The 17,165-nt window shown below is 49.0% G+C and overlaps 1 protein-coding gene across 2 annotated transcripts in view; it reads left to right on the top strand.

The window, feature by feature from the left end:
• Positions 1 to 17,165, top strand: part of INTS10 (integrator complex subunit 10) — a 160,921-nt gene that overhangs the window by 45,316 nt on the left and 98,440 nt on the right. For both annotated transcript variants that reach the window (XM_063919980.1, XM_063919981.1), the window contains exons 5-7: positions 1,762 to 1,843; positions 2,280 to 2,420; positions 2,508 to 2,679. In XM_063919980.1, coding sequence (XP_063776050.1) covers positions 1,762 to 1,843; positions 2,280 to 2,420; positions 2,508 to 2,679 — 395 coding nt within the window. The remainder of the gene's footprint in view (positions 1 to 1,761; positions 1,844 to 2,279; positions 2,421 to 2,507; positions 2,680 to 17,165) is intronic.

The following is a 17,165-nucleotide window of genomic DNA, read 5'->3' as shown; positions in this document are numbered from 1 at the left end:
CTTTTTCAAATAACTCGTTAAGCTCATGAGATGGGGGAAAGGTTACCTCAGGTTTCTATTCCTTACACATGCGCACCCTCGTGTCAGGGACAGAGGGGTCATCTGTGATATGCAAAACATCTTTTATTGCAATAATCATACACTGAATACTTTTTTCCACCCTTGGGCGCAATTTTGCATCATCGTAGTCGACACTGGAATCAGAATCCGTGTCGGTACCAGTGTCTACTATTTGGGATAGGGGACGTTTTTGAGACCCAGAAGGGCCCTGTGACCCAGTCCAATCCGTGGATTGACTCCCTGCTTTCTCCCTGGACTCTGCTTTGTACAGTCTCTTATGTAATGAGGCCACACTTGCATTTAACATATGCCACATGTCCATCCAATCATGAGTCGGCATTGCCGACGGGGAGACACCACTCATCTGCTCCACCTCCTCCTTGGACGAGCCTTCCGCTTCAGACATGCCGACACGCACGTACCGACACCCCCACACACACAGGGATATATCTATAAGAGGACAATTCCCCAACAAGGCCCTTTGGAGAGACAGAGAGAGAGTATTCCAGCACACACCCAGGGCCAACTGACACTGGAATAAAACCCAGATAGCGCTTCTCTGCAGCGTTCTGTGGAGCAAATGGCGCTGTTAGTGCTGAGGGATCAAGCTCCACCCCCTCCAGCGGCGGGCTTCGGTCCCGCTTCAATATACAAAAAATGGCGGGGGATCTCTGCATTTACTGCCTCCGCAGCCTAATGTACCCTTATATGCCAGTCCAGAGGTTTATTGCTGCCCAGGGCGCCCCCCCTGCGCCCATCAGTGCCTGTTCCGTGTGTGTAGTGTGTGGGAGCAATGGCGCGCAGCGTTACCGCTGCGCGCTTACCTCAGTGAAGATCTGAAGTCTTCTGCCGCCTTGAAGTCTTCTTTTCTTCTTATACTCACCCGGCTTCTATCTTCCGGCTCTGCGAGGAGGACGGCAGCGCGGCTCAGGGACGAACGGCGGGGTGAGACCTGCGTTCCGACTCCCTCTGGAGCTAATAGTGTCCAGTAGCCTAAGAAGCAGAGCCTATCATTTAAGTGGGTCTGCTTCTCTCTCCTCAGTAAGACGATGCAGGGAGCCTGTTGCCAGCAGTGCTCCCTGAAAATAAAAAACCTAACAAAATTCTTTTTCAGAGAAACTCCGGAGAGCTCCTCTGTAATGCACCCTATCTCCTCTGGGCACAAAATCTAACTAAGGTCTGGAGGAGGGGCATAGAGGGAGGAGCCAGTGCACACCCATACTAAAAGTTCTTTATAGTGCCCATGTCTCCTGCGGAGCCTGTCTATACCCCATGGTCCTTACGGAGTCCCCAGTATCCTCTAGGACGTAAGAGAAACAAAGGTTTCACTATCTCACTCAAAAAATTCCGTATCTCGGAATATTCCGTATTTCGGAATATTTGGATATGGAATATTCAACCTGTACCTATGTGACGAGAACACTACATAAATGTTACAGTGCAGTTTAAACTGTGCAGTTATCCTTTAATATAGTGTTGGATTATTTAAATGTATTATTTTCCTATAATAGTGTAGTAAAGAAAATAAGTGTAAAAATCTTGTTTCCTGTTGTAGAACATACATGCTTTTACTAACATAACGATTAGAGATTTATTAGGTATCATATTAGTGTTTTGAATGTCTGAAATGTACGTAGTGATCTAACATAGCAGTGTTTGTCTATGCATACAGCGTAACTGGCAGTTCTTTGTCTTTGTCAGGTTAGCTTGGGTGAAACGCTGCTGGAAGCGGAGAGTCTTGAGGACCAAGAGTCTCCTGTAAACTGTTTTAGAAAATTGTTTGGTGAGTGTAATACAACAAAATAGCAGCTGTCCTATTTCTTCGTAATGGAAATGTGAGCTACTGCAAGTATCATTTTATAGGATTTACAGGTTTTTTTTTTAAAATGATCTCAGCTTTCTCTGTGAGGCATATGATTGTGATTATGATGTCAACCAGTGCTGGAAAGCTTAGTATATGCTAATAACTTGGAATTGACTAGAACTGGTTCTATCTAATATACAAGAGGCTGTGAACTGTTGCATGTTGAGAACTAGCGTAAAACCAAGCAGTTGTAGGTACACCGTCATGCACACACATAGTCTAAATGGAAAAGTGAGAGCGCTTTAACCCTACAATGAGCGCTCATTGTTCCACCATTGTTGCACACCGTATACGCAAATACAGTGTTCTGTCATTTTTGTTTAAACTGATGCCTATAATCTCCTTTTATTGCCAGTTTGTGATGTTTTGCCCCTTATTATTAACAACCTGGATGTACGGCTGCCTGCCAGCCTGTTATACAAATATCTCAACAAAGCTGCAGAGTTTTACATCAATTATGTGACTCGGTCTCCCCAGGCAGATAACCAGCATCCAGGTATGTACCTTAGTCATCTAATACATGTCATAAGTATGTTGCTGTCCGTTCAACTGTTTCTGGATCTCCTGTTTTTTTTGTCACCAGGTACACAGGACACGTCCGATCTACTATCTCCCACAAAACGTAACTCCCAAAAATACATCATTGAGGGTCTGACTGAGAAGTCCTCACAGATACTGGACCCCTGGGATCGGCTGTTTAAGATCCTTTCTGTTGTTGGAATGAGATGTGAATGGCAGATGGACAAGGGAACCAGGTACAACATAAACCAATTAGTGCTGTTTTATTTCCAGTATTCCGTCAACATTTATAAATGCTTATATTTGAAAAATGTCAGGTTTTGTTCATGGAGCAAATTCATGTTCTGGGTAAAATAGACACATGCATATACCACATCACAGCACAGTGAAACAGATTACTATGCTGTCTGACCTTAGTTTATGAGCAGTACTTATTATTATAGAAGCTTCCTGTTCTCTCTTATACCATCACCGTCTCCCCTGCTTTTCATAACACCCATGTATGTATATTCCAAATTGTTTCTCTAGCATGCATAAGGGATATCGGGGAGACTTAGTACGATGGGGTATAGACGGGGTGCAAAGGAGCCGGTACACTTTAAATTTCTTCACCTGGGTGTTCTGGCTCCTCCCCTCTATGCCCCCTCCCACACGCAGTTTAGTAAAAAGAGAGGATGCACATCTCTGAGCTCCAGAGAGTTTTCTTCAGTTTATTTTAAATCTTTGTTTCTCTAACGTCCTAGTGGATGCTGGGGACTCCGTCAGGACCATGGGGAATAGCGGCTCCGCAGGAGACAGGGCACAAAAGCAAGCTTTTAGGATCACATGGTGTGTACTGGCTCCTCCCCCTATGACCCTCCTCCAAGCCTCAGTTAGGTTTTTGTGCCCGTCCGAGAAGGGTGCAATCTAGGTGGCTCTCTTAAAGAGTTGCTTAGAAAAAGTTTTTAGGTTCTTTATTTTCAGTGAGTCCTGCTGGCAACAGGCTCACTGCATCGAGGGACTTAGGGGAGAGAATTTCAACTCACCTGCGTGCAGGATGGATTGGATTCTTAGGCTACTGGACACCATTAACTTCAGAGGGAGTCGGAACACAGGTCTCGCCCTGGGGTTCGTCCCGGAGCCGCGCCGCCGACCCCCTTGCAGATGCTGAAGATTGAAGAGGTCCGGAACCAGGCGGCAGAAGACTTTTCAGTCTTCCTCAGGTAGCGCACAGCACTGCAGCTGTGCGCCATTGTCTGTCAGCACACTTCCCACAGCGATCACGGAGGGTGCAGGGCGCGGGGGGGGGCGCCCTGGCAGCAATGTAGAATACCTGTATGGCGAAAAATACATCACATATAGCCCTTGAGGCTATATGGATGTATTTAACCCCTGCCAGACTTCACAATCTCCGGAGAAGAAGCCCGCCGAAAAGGGGGCGGGGCCTATTCTCCTCAGCACACAGCGCCATTTTCCCTCACAGAAAGGCTGAGGGGAAGGCTCCCAGGCTCTCCCCTGCACTGCACTACAGAAACAGGGTTAAAACAGAGAGGGGGGGCACTGATTTGGCGATATACATATATATTAAATGCTATATGGGAGGAACACTTATATAAGGGTTGTCCCTGTATAATTATAGCATTTTGGTGTGTGCTGGCAAACTCTCCCTCTGTCTCCCCAAAGGGCTAGTGGGTCCTGTCCTCTATCAGAGCATTCCCTATGTGTGTGCTGTATGTCGGTACGTGTGTGTCGACATGTATGAGGAAAATGTTGGTGAGGAGGCGGAGCAAATTGCCTGTAATGGTGATGTCACTCTCTAGGGAGTCGACACCGGAATGGATGGCTTACTTATGGAATTACGTGATAATGTCAACACGCTGCAAGTGGGTTGACGACATGAGACGGCCGGCGAACAAATTAGTACCGGTCCAGGCGTCTCAGACACCGTCAGGGGCTTGTAAAAACGCCCATTTACCTCAGTCGGTCGACATAGACCCAGACACGGACACTGATTTCAGTGTCGACGGTGAAGAAACAAACGTATTTTCCTTTAGGGCCACACGTTAAGGGCAATGAAGGAGGTGTTACATATTTCTGATACTCCAAGTACCACAAAGAAGGGTATTATGTGTGAGGTGAAAAAACTACCTGTAGTTTTTCCTGAATCAGATAAATTAAATGAAGTGTGTGATGATGCGTGGGTTTCCCCCGATAGAATATTATTGGCGGTATACCCTTTCCCGCCAGAAGTTAAGGCGCATTGGGAAACACCCCTCAGGGTGGATAAGGCGCTCACATGCTTATCAGAAAAATATCCTAAAAGTATACACACACATGCTGGTGTTATACTGTGACCAGCGATCGCCTCAGCCTGGATGTGCAGAGCTGAGGTGGCTTGGTCGGATTCCCTGACTAAAAATATTGATACCCTTGACAGGGACAGTATTTTATTGACACTAGAGCATTTAAAGGATGCATTTCTATATATACGAGATGCGCAGAGGGATATTTGCACTCTGGCATCAAGAGTAAATGCGATGTCCATATCTGCAAGAAGATGTTTATGGACACGACAGTGGTCAGGGGATGCAGATTCCAAACGGCACAAAGATGTATTGCCGTATAAAAGGGGAGGAGTTATTTGGGGTCGGTCCATGAGACCTGGTGGCCACGGCAACTGCTGGAAGATCCACCGTTTTTTACCCTAAGTCACATCTCTGCAGAAAAAGACACCGTCTTTTCAGCCTCAGTCTTTTCGTCCCTATAAGATATCTGCCCAGGGATAGAGGAAAGGGAAGAAGACTGCAGCAGGCAGCCCATTCCCAGTAACAGAAGCCCTCCACCGCTTCTACTAAGTTCTCAGCATGACGCTGGGACCGTACAGGACCCCTGGATCCTACAAGTAGTATCAAAGGGGCACAGATTGGAATGTCGAGGCGTTTCCCCCCTCGCAGGTTCCTGTAGTCTGCTGTACCAATGTCCCCCTCCGACAGGGAGGCAGTATTGAAAACAATTCACAAGCTGTATTCCCAGCAGGTGATAATAAAATTACCCCTCCTACAACAAGGAAAGGGGTATTGTTCCACACTATAGAGTGGTACTGAAGCCAGAAGGCTAGGTGAGACCGATTCTAAATCTGAAAAATTTGAACACTTACAAGGGTTCAAATCCAGATGGAGTCACTCAGAGCAGTGATAGCGAACTGGGAACAAGGGGACTATATGGTGTCCCGGGACAACAGGGATGCTTACCTCCATGTCCCAAAATTTGCTTTTCTCACCAAGGGTACCTCAGGTTCGTGGTACAGAACTGTCACTATCAGTTTCAGACGATGCCGTTGGAGTGTCCAAGGCACCCCGGGTCTTTACCAAGGTAATGACCGAAATGAGGATTCGTCTTCAAAGAAAATGGACGACCTCCTGATAAGAACAAGGTCCAGAGAACAGTTGGAGGTCGGAGTAGCACTATCTCAAGTAGTTCTACGACAGCACGGGTGGATTCTAAATATTCCAAAACCACAGTTGTTCCGACGACACGTCTGCTGGTCCTAGGGATGATTCTGGACACAGTCCAGGAAAAGGGTGTTTCTCCCAGAGGAGAAAGCCAGGGAGTTATCCGAGCTAATCGGGATCCTCCTAAAACCAGGAAAAGTGTCAGTGCATCATTGCACAAGAGTCCTGGTAAAAAATGGTGGCTTATTACGAAGCGCTTCCATTCGGCAGATTTCACGCAAGAACTCTTCAGTGTGATCTGCTGGACAAATGGTCCGGATCGCATCTTCAGATGCATCAGCGGATAACCCTATATCCAAGGACAAGGGTGTCTCTCCTGTGGTGATTACAGAGTGCTCATCTTCTAGAGCAGGCCTGGCCAACCTGTGGCTCTCCAGCTGTTGTAAAACTACAAGTCCCATCATGCTTTGCCACAGATTTGTTATTAGAGAATGCTAAAACTGTGGCAAGGCATGCTGGGATGTGTAGTTTCACAACATCTGGAGAGCCACAGGTTGGCCAGGCCTGTTCTAGAGGGCCGCAGATTCGGCATTCAGGATGGGATGCTGGTATCCACGGAGGCCAGCCTGAGAGGCTGGGGAGCAGTCACACAGGGAAAAAATTTCCAGGGAGTGTGATCAAGTCTGGAGAATTCTCTCCACATAAATATACTGGAGCTAAGAGCAAATTTGTAATGCTATAAGCTTAGCAAGGCCTCTGCTTCAAGGTCAGCCGGTATTGATCCAGTGGGATAACATCACGGCAGTCGCCCACGTAAACAGATAGGGCGGCACAAGAAGCAGGAGGGCAGTGGTCAAAACTGCAAGGATTTTTCGCTAGACGGAAAATCATGTGATAGCACTGTCAGCAGTGTTCATTCCGGGAGTGGACGACTGGGAAGCAGACTTCCTCAGCAGGCACAACCTCCACCCGGGAGAGTGGGAACTTCATCGGGAAGTTTTCCGCATGATTGTGAACCGTTGGGAAAGACCAAAGGTGGAAATGATGGCGTCCCGCCCGAACAAAAAAACGGGACAGGTATTGCGCCAGGTCACGAGACCTTCAGGCGATAGCTGTGGACGTCCTGGTAACACCGTGGGTGTAACAGTCGGTGTATGTGTTCCCTCTTCTGCTTCTCATAACCAAGGTATTGAGAATTATAAGACGTAGAGGAGTAAGAACTATACTCGTGGCTCCGGATTGGCCAAGAGGGACTTGGTACCCGGAACTTCAAGAGATGCTCACAGAGGACTAATGGCCTCGGGAGCTAAGATGGGATTTGCTTTCAGCAAGAACCATGTCTGTTCCAAGAGGAACCGTGGCATCTGCCTCTAAGAAAGGACCTGCTCCAGCAGGGACCTTGTCTGTTCCAAGACTTACCGCGACTGCGTTTGACGGCATGGCGGTTGAACGCCGGATCCTAAGGGAAAAGGCATTCCGGAAGAGGTCATACCTACCCTGGTCAAAGCCAGGAAGGAGGTGACCGCACAACGTTATCACCACATGTGGTGAAAATATGTTGCGTGGGTGAGGCCAGGAAGGCCCCATGAAAAAATTTCAACTAGGTCGATTTCTGCACTTCCTGAAAACAGGAGTGTCTATGAGCCTCAAATTGGGGTCCATTAAGGTTCAAGTTTCGGCCCTGTAGATTTTCTTCCAGAAAAAATTGGCTTCAATTCCTGAAGTCCAGACGTTTGTCAAGGGAGTATTGCATATACAGCCCCTTGTGTGCCTCCAGTGACACCGTGGGATCTCAACGTAGTGTTGGGATTCCTCAAATCATATTGGTTTGAACCGATCAAATCTGTGGATTTGAAATATCTCACATGGAGGACCATGTTGTGGCCCTGGCCTCGGCCAGGCGATTGTCAGAATTGGGGGCTTTGTCTTAAAAAAAAAAAAGCTCATATTTGTTTTTCCATTCGGACAGGGCAGAACTGCGGACTCGTCCCCAGTTTCTTCCTAAGGTGGTGTCAGCGTTTCGCCTGAAACAACATATTGTGGTGCCTGCGGCTACTAGGGACTTGGAGGACTCCAAGTTGCTAGACGTTGTCGGGGCCCTAAAAATATATATATATATATATATATATATATATATATATTTATATATATATATATATATATATATATATATATATATATTTATATTTCCAGGACGGCTGGAGTCAGAAAGTCTGACTTGCTGTTTATATTGTATGCACCCCAAAAGATGGGTGCTCCTGCTTCTAAGCAGACTATTGCTCGTTGGATTTGTAGTACAATTCAGCTTGCACAGTCTGTGGCAGGCCTGCCACAGCCAAAATCTGTCAATGCCCATTCCACAAGGAAGGTGGGCTCATCTTGGGCGGATGCCCGAGGGGGTCTCGGCCTTAAAATTTTGCCGAGCAGCTACGTGATCAGGGGGGAACACGTTTGTAAAATTCTACAAATTTGATACCCTGGCTGAGGAGGACCTGGAGTTCTCTCATTCGGTGCTGCAGAGTCACCCGCACTCTCCCGCCCGTTTGGGAGCTTTGGTATAATCCCCATGGTCCTGACGGAGTCCCCAGCATCCACTAGGACGTTAGAGAAAATAAGATTTTACTTACCGATAAATCTATTTCTCGTAGTCCGTAGTGGATGCTGGGCGCCCATCCCAAGTGCGGATTGTCTGCATTACTTGTACATAGTTATTGTTACAAAAATCGGGTTATTATTGTTGTGAGCCATCTTTTTTAGAGGCTACTTCATTGTTATCATACTGTTAACTGGGTTCAGATCACAAGTTGTACGGTGTGATTGGTGTGGCTGGTTTGGGTCTTACCCGGGATTCAAGATCCTTCCTTATTGTGTACGCTCGTCCGGGCACAGTACCTAACTGAGGCTTGGAGGAGGGTCATAGGGGGAGGAGCCAGTACACACCATGTGATCCTAAAAGCTTGCTTTTGTGCCCTGTCTCCTGCGGAGCCGCTATTCCCCATTGTCCTGACGGAGTCCCCAGCATCCACTACGGACTACGAGAAATAGATTTATCGGTAAGTAAAATCTTATTTTTCGGTATGCTGTTTGGGCAACAGCATACCTGCACCTTGGGAGTTGGGGGGAGGCGGTCATTGGCCTTGCGAGGTGTCAGAGCCGCTTCCCCGCTGCAGGACCACCATCCTGAGAGGTTGTTGTAAAGCAGGGCACTGTGCCTTGGCGGTCACAATCGCAGCGCACCGCACACCCGTAACAATAGCCTGAAGGTGACGACAGTGGTGAGTACAAACCGGGGACCCCGCTAGGGGTGTCCTCCGGTTCAAAGTGCGGCTGACACACAGAGGAGGCATATGGGACCCTCCTGGGAGGGACCCGCTATAGCCCCCTGTGTACACTGGCTAGTGGTGGCTTAAACTAGCACTTGTGTGATGTTTTCTCCTTCATCCACTAGGGGCCACTGGAGTGTAGTTACAATGGGGAAATAGTAGGCAGTAAATGGGAGCTGGCACTTTAAAATTCTCACACTGTGGCTAGCTCCTCCCCTACTATCTCCCCTCCAAGGCAGTCTTAGTTAGTGCCCGATGTGAGCTGGTTCACTTGGGTTTAGCTGAAGAAATTTTTTTCTTTTTTCTTTATTATTTTATTTTTCTCTCACAGACTGGCAGCTCTGCCACTGCCAGTCTGCACCGTGGGAGCTGCCGGCGGGGTCCCATCGCAGCTGCGTGCGGCTCGGGATGGGCCCCGGCTGAGGGAGACACTGAGCTCTCCTGAGTTGGCCAGACACCGCTGCGTGCGGCGCGTGTCGGGGCCACTCCATCCAGCAGAAGATTCCGGCAGCATGGCAGCGGTGAGTATAAAGGGCCGGACACCGCTGCGTGCGGTGTGTGTCGGGGCCGCTACACCAGGAGACACCGCTGCGTGTGGCGCGTGTCGGGGCCGCTCTGTCGAGCAGTGTAACACCGCTAAGTGCGGAGTGTATCGGGAAGGACAGCGGTGAGTACAATCTCTCCCCTCTCCCCCCCCCCCCCCCTCCTTCCATGACTTATTATTTTACACTGTCTGTTTTCATATTTGCATATGTGGCCCCCTATGCCGGAGCGTATAAAGGGCGCATTTGGGGTTTTAGATGGGAGCTTCAGCCCGCTCTGTAAGCGGGCTCAGCGATCTCCACTCCCCGGCCGCAGTATACAGGCAGCCGGTTATGCAGACAAAATAAAAAAGTTTGAATTGGGCGCCAATAGTGGAGGGGGCGGAGCTAACTCCCGCTCCGTTCGGCGCTAAGCACTCTCCGCTCCCCGGCCGCTGCATACAGGCGGCCGGGGAGATACAGTCGCTTCCCGCTTCATGTGCAGCGGGTTTCATTTTTGAAATTGGCGCCGGAGCGGGGGGGGCGGAGCTAACTCCCGCGCTGTAGGCTCATCGCTCTCCGTCCCCCGGCCGCGGCAGCTGCAGCAGCGTGTACAAGTCCCCGGCCGCTACAGCAGCGCGTACTACGACCTCTCCAGCACTTCCGCTCCACGGCCGCTCCAGTACCTCCGCTCCCCGGCCCCTCCAGTACCTCCGCTCCCCGGCCGCTCCAGCAGGTGAGGCTGACATTCCCGCTTGCTCAGCGGGCTCCCGGCGGCGGCTGACATTCCCGCTTGCTCAGCGGGCTCCCGGCGGCGGCTGACATTCCCGCTTGCTCAGCGGGCTCCCGGCGGCGGCTCCCATCGCTCATGGTCACATAGGGGGATTTTACCTTTTTGTGCAGGCATTCCTTCATGCATGAGAGTCCTCTGCCCGGCATTCCATACAAAAGGCTGTAGATCAGGGAGCCTGCTATATAACAGGAGCTGGGGATCAGCTCATTAAGGATTTAAATCTAGTGTGCAATAACAGTTTTTCACACAGTATTTATCTACCCTGTTGGGTGTTTGTTTGTGTATAGCCGGGCACTGTGGCGTGTGTCTGTAATCCCAGCTACTTGGGAGGCTGAGAAACTGTTGGAGTGTTTGAGGCCAGGAGTTCTGGTCCCCATTGAGCTATGCTGATCGGGTGTCCACATTAAGTTCAGCATCAATATGGTGTCTCTGGGGAAGCTCAAAGACACCAGGTTGCTTAAAGAGGGATGAACCGGCCCATAGATATTTGTATATGTGCGGGTGTATGTATATATGTGTATATATATATTTAGATATATATGCATACAATGCCAGATATAGGGGGTAAAACAAACCACTTCCGCAATGTTTTATAACAACAAAATGCCCCGCCTTGCCACATAACACTTTCCCCCATCTCCTCTCGCAGGCTGGCCACCATTTTGAAAAGCCAGCGGAACCTCCGAAAGCGGGGTGTTGCCTACCCTTTATTATTCCTTGGTGTCACTGGGTACTAATGCTATTGGCAATTTGGGGAATGTGTGTGTATATATATATATATATATATATAAAACAGTGTGGCTCAGCACACTAATCCCCTAAACACCCAATCACAGAGGCCTGGGTTCAAGTACCACAACAGATACTTTTAGCGTTGCGGCTCAGTACGCTAGTAGCGGGTATCTCAACAGGGGGACAGGGGTTTTGAATCCCAACAGAGCACAGATAGCTCAGTCAGTAGAACAGCGCAGCGCTACGGGTTCACTAGAAGTTTATATGGAATTGTGTAGGTCTCTACACATTATAGTGCAGACCTTACATAGTGCTGTGTTTATTTAACCCACCTTTTCTCCTTTCGTTTGTCTCACCTGGGATAGTCAAAGAATTCCCTCTTAGGTGTGAAGTATGCGGTGGAGCCATCTGCTTAGCCCTCCACGCACCTGCAGGACACTCCTGTTGGAACAGCTCAGATTACGCAGGTAATATCACTGTTAACCAGAGACCTTGTATCACCTCTCCAGGTTTCTAAAAGAACCTTGCTAGCCTCCCAGATTACACGACTCGGCAGTGGAAAGGCCCCTCGGGGAGGAGGCGAGAGATGCCCAGGATACAGTGGAATGTCTGTTTTCGGTGCAATCTCAACCAGTGTCTCAGATTATCCAGGTGCATTATACAGCAGTTTGTCTGATACTGCAGGTAAAGAAGGCGGACACGTCACCGGTAGGCGGCTTGCAGACACCCGCATACACAATTTCAGGTATAAAACAATGTTTGTTTTCCTATCTTTTCCCCGCAGAAGGAGGGAAATGGTATCAGAACCTCTCCAAGGTTTACCCTCGATGTATCACCGGTCCATCAAGCTGCCGTTTTCCTGAGGCAACATTGCTCAGGTATCCATCGAAGACACAGATAGGGCAGCAGGGTTCTACCTTGTCCGGAGCAGGTAGGTTGTGGACCAATTGTCCTCTAGGTTACAGGAGAAAACTGATATTTTGGTACAGGTCAGAATCACGATTCTGCTTTATCTTCTTTGGAGGTCTCCACGTCTGCAGACTCGGAACCTGCATTTTCGCTTGGGCTGTCTTAACCAGACGACCTCTGGGGCTGCAACAGTGACAGGTGAACATGAAATCCTACGGGGCAGATGGTTCAGGGGAAGGAACTATCTGCAGGATTTCTTGAACCATTGGAGGTAAATCCACTTTTCTTTCTCCTACTGCTGCCCCAGCTTCAGGACAGACCTTTACCGGTTTTTCATCTAGATCTTTCCGTGCCTTTCAAGCTTTCGACTCCACACACGATATCTATGTCGCCAGGGTGACAGGCTGAAGCAGCGGTTCAACATCCTTGGTCCAGTCCGAGTTTAGGTCATCCTATACACTCACTACAGGTCAAACCTTCCTACCAGCTGGAGGGTCCCAGGGTAGGCACATGTCGGTGGTCCTACGGGGAGTACTGAGAAGGATTGGGCGGTTACAGACTAGATTTTGCTGTACAACCTTTTCAGGAATCAAGAGAGTCATACTGCAGGTGGCACTCCATATGCTTTTAACCGAAAAGGATGTTGATCCCTGTTTCTCAGATATCCTTTGAATCGGAACAGTATTCAGGTCTTTGTTTTCTGTTCACGTTCCGAAGCCAGTTGACTAGGCCAGGCCTATTCTGACCTTACAATCCTTTCAGTCTGTGATTGCTAGTTTTGAACAAGAAAGGGGGTTTTACGTGTCCCTTGTCTTCAGGGATGCCTGTTTACTGATTTCCGTTGGACGGGCTTTTCTCAGAGTCGCATTACAGGATTCTCATTTTCGCTGTCAGTCCTTTCCTTTCGGTCTCTCTTCCGCTCCCACAGGGTTCAGGAAGATCACACAATAACTCTTTTTCAAGGACAGTAGGTGACGTTGGTTCCCTAATGGGACAATCTACTGCTACTATCCCACTCTGTACATTAGGTGGCTTCGGAATATCCGGAGGTTCCAGGAGCTTCTGGTTCGACACAGATCCTATCTATGCTCCTCGTAGACGTTTCTCAACACGGTTCGTCAGAGGATTTTTCCTTCCTCGGCACCAGGTACTCTATTCCTTCAATCAAGTTGCGACGCAATGAGTGGTCGCCTACATTCCTCTCTGAGCGGAGGGCAACAATCTTCTTTCCAGGTCAGACTCCCGGGTGAGGGAACATTCCCCGGAGTTTTATCAGCCGGTCCGCTGTGGGCGGAGATTTCGGATCGACCTCAGGGCGTTCTGACTGACTCTTTAACCCTTTACTACTCTGGGACGTGAGCTCTGGCGGCAGTAGCCGAGGAGGCCCTCAGGGCTCCGGGGAGTTTTTCTGGTTACTCTATCCTGCCTCCTTTTCTATTTCTACCTCATGTTCTGTAACACAGGAGGGAATTATGTGTGCTAGTCTTCTCGGTGGCGCTGGTTGGGCCACGCATGACTTGAAGATACAGATACACCTGTTGTCAGTAGAGGAGCCTGGGCTCCTACCTCGACTGGACTGTCTACTTCAACAGGGTCCTTTTTTCTTTGTTCAAGCTTACACTTGTTTCGTTTAAACGGGTGACTGTTCACGAGATCTCAGAAGGGAGGAGTTCCCTAGTTCGGTTAGGCCTACTGGGCACCGATTTCAGAAGTCTGTTACCTCTTCTCGCTTTTGCCACTTTTGGAAAACTTTATGGGACATAATAAGGATAAAAGGGGTTTTTCCCCTTCTCCCAGTTACCATTCATCTGTGGTTTCTCTGGGAGATTTGGCTCCGCTGCGCTTCAGACCACAATGACCGGAATTTTAGCTCTCTGCCTTTTTCGGTTTTCTTCCAAAAGAGATTAGTCTAGCGACCGTAGGTTCGGCCTCTTTTTCAGGGAGTACTCTATTGGCAACTCCCCCGGCTGAGCTTCGGCCTCAGCTGTCGTTTCTTCCAGAGGGGATATCCATTTTTCAATAAATCTGACACTAGTGTTTTTCGGTCCTCTTTGAAGGCTTGTCAGGGCTCGCCGACTCTCTCTACAGAGGTCTTCGGCTATTCGACGAAGTGTTTTTCTTCTTTGTCTCTGTACGATGCTCCCGTGCTAATTAGCCGGGGTCCCAGCGTACGCTGGGCCGTTGGATACATCTGACCATCAGACAGTCTTCTTGCCAGTTGCTAGGGAGCCTCCGTTTTACATTTCAGCGAACTTTACGCGCGTGGTAAGACCTTCGTGGGCGGCTGCCCGTGAGGTCTCCATGAATACTTTGTCGGGCGGCTACTTGGTCAGACCGACATTCGTTTTGTCAAATTCTACAAGTTTGACACTTTTGCGGCCTCTGCATCACAGTTTGGCCGAGCAGTTTTTACAGGACTCTCAGCGCTCTCCCACCCGTTTTTGGGAGCTCTGGGACGTCCCCATTGTAACTACACTCCAGTGGCCCCTAGTGGATGAAGGAGAAATCAGGATTTTGGTACTTACCGATAAATCCCTTTCTCCGATTCCACAGGGGCCACTGGACGCCCGCCCAGCGCTGTTTCTCCTTGTATTTTGCTTAAAGGTTTGCAGATCACCATATGACTGCTTGTTGAGTTCAGGCTAGCCTGGTTTTTTGTCAGGTTCTGTTCCAGGTTTAGTTTCTGTTATCCTGGTTTACAGGGCGTCATTAACCTCCTCTACCTTAAGGTTTGTTTATTCCATCTCTCATCGGGCACAGTTTTCCGTAGACTGCCTTGGAGGGGAGATAGGTAGGGGAGGAGCTAGCCACAGTGTGAGAATTTTAAAGTGCCAGCTCCCATTTACTGCCTACTATTTCCCCATTGTAACTACACTCCAGTGGCCCCTGTGGAATCGGAGAAAGGGATTTATCGGTAAGTACCAAAATCCTGATTTAAGCTATTTGGGAGACATTGCCAGTATGAAAAACACTGTTGCTCTGGCACCATTGGGGGGGGGGGGGAGCAAACTCAGAGCGGGAGCAGCTGTTATTTTGACGCCTTCCTCTGCTTACAGCAGAAGGCGCACACAGCTCCTCCTGACACTCAAGAAACGTTGGAAAACTGGTACAGGGTGTAGCTAAGGGGAGAGCCGCTATTGTACACTGTCTGGGTCCTATAAAGGACAGTATTCATAGGTGTTTCACTGTGAAATATCAGCTTACAGGGTCACTGGGGCTGTGTAGCTGGGGTGTGCTGGTCTCCTCTCTCTATCTCCCTCCTCACATACAGTAAGGGCAGGCTTGCTACGTTATTACTTGTCTGTGTATATGTATTGTGCTTTACTGTGAACATGGGTAAACACAAACTGTGCAGTGTATGTCACACCAGATTCTCTCTCTTATAATCTGATTCTGTATCATGTGAACAATGCAGCCAATCTACACAACTCAGTGAGGGGGCTGGGGGAGAGGGTCAAGAGCCTTCTTGGCTAGGTGCCATTAAAACTAAGATGTCTGATATGTCATCACAACTCACTGCAAATGCTCAAAATACTCAGCTACTACAGCAGGCTGTTGCAGACCTAGCTGCCAGGGCAGATGTTACACAGCCCCCCCCCACCCCCCCCCCCCCCCCCCCCCCCCCCCCTCTCTAACTCAGGTCCACACAAGCCTGGTTTACCTGCTTTACTCTCTGATTCAGATGAAGACATACAGAAGGACTTGGATCCCATTAGTGGGAATTCCACTTCTGCTCAGAGTATTGAACCCCTCATTCTGACTATGCGGACGTGTTACAACTCCCTCTAGAGGACACTGCGTCACAGCAGTCGTTTTTCTTTACACAGAACAAGGCTACTGTTACTTTCCCTGATTCTGCAGATGACCTATTTAAGTTAGCCTGGAAAAATCCAGACAAAAAATACTAAATGTCAAAAAGATTTTTGAACACTTTCCCATTTGCTCCTGAAGGTAGGAAATTCTGGAAGAACCCCCGGGGTTTGACGTATCAGTCTCTCGACTGTCTAAAAAGGCGGTGCTGCCTGCCCTGGGCTCCTTTACCATAAAGGACCTTGGGGACAGAAAAATAGAGACTACGCTAAAGTCTATCTACACAGCAGCAGGTGTATCGCAAAAGCCGGTCATAGCGAGTTGCTGGATGATCCATGCCATTCATATGTGGGCTACTCAGATTCAGGAGGGCATCTCCGGGGATATGCCTCTGGTCACTACGGTGACTCTCCTGAAGCACATTCAGGACACTGCACGCGTCCTGTGTGACTCAGGAGATGTGCAATATTAATGCTAGGACCTCTGCCATGGCAGTGGCGGCGCGCAGGGCCTTGTGGTTGCGTCAATGGATAGCGGACGCAGAGTCCAAGCGCAGTGTGGAATCTCTCCCTTTTACTGGGGAATGGCTCTTTTGGGTTGAGTTGAATACGTGGATTTCCAAGGTTTCTACGGGGAAATCCTAATTTCTCCCCCTGGAGCCCCGCCGGCTAGGTGTTCCTACCCGGGACCGTCTGTTCAGTCCTTTCGGTTTAACAGATTTCGATCTAGGGCCGGAGGGTGCCTCCAATGTGGCTAGAGGCACCAGAGGGAAGACCAGAAAACCTACAAGCACTGGTTCTCAGGAACAGAGCACCAGTTCTGCTTCCACTAGATCCTCAGCATGATGGTACCCACCCACCCCAAGGGGATCTAGAGGTGGGAGCTCGTCACTTCAGCCACATCTGGGAGAGTTTCCTGCCAGGATACCTGGGTCAAGGACCTCATTTCTGAGGGCTACAAGCTGGAGTTCGATGGTGCTCCTCCCCAACGCTTTTTCAAATCAAGCTTACCAGCTTTGGAGGATACGCAGGTTACGTTGTAACAGGCCATCCAAAAGTTGGTCCAGTCCCACGTCATTGTTCCAGTACCAATACAACAACAGGGAAAGGGTTATTACCCCAACCTGCTTGTGGTACCGAAACCGAACAGTTCGGTAAGGCCCATTTTTAATCTAAAGTCCTTGAACCCTTACCTAAAGGTATT

The sequence above is a fragment of the Pseudophryne corroboree genome, chromosome 1 (genome assembly GCF_028390025.1).
Source record: "Pseudophryne corroboree isolate aPseCor3 chromosome 1, aPseCor3.hap2, whole genome shotgun sequence".
NCBI lineage: Eukaryota > Metazoa > Chordata > Amphibia > Anura > Myobatrachidae > Pseudophryne > Pseudophryne corroboree.
This window is presented reverse-complemented; position numbering and strand designations above follow the sequence as displayed.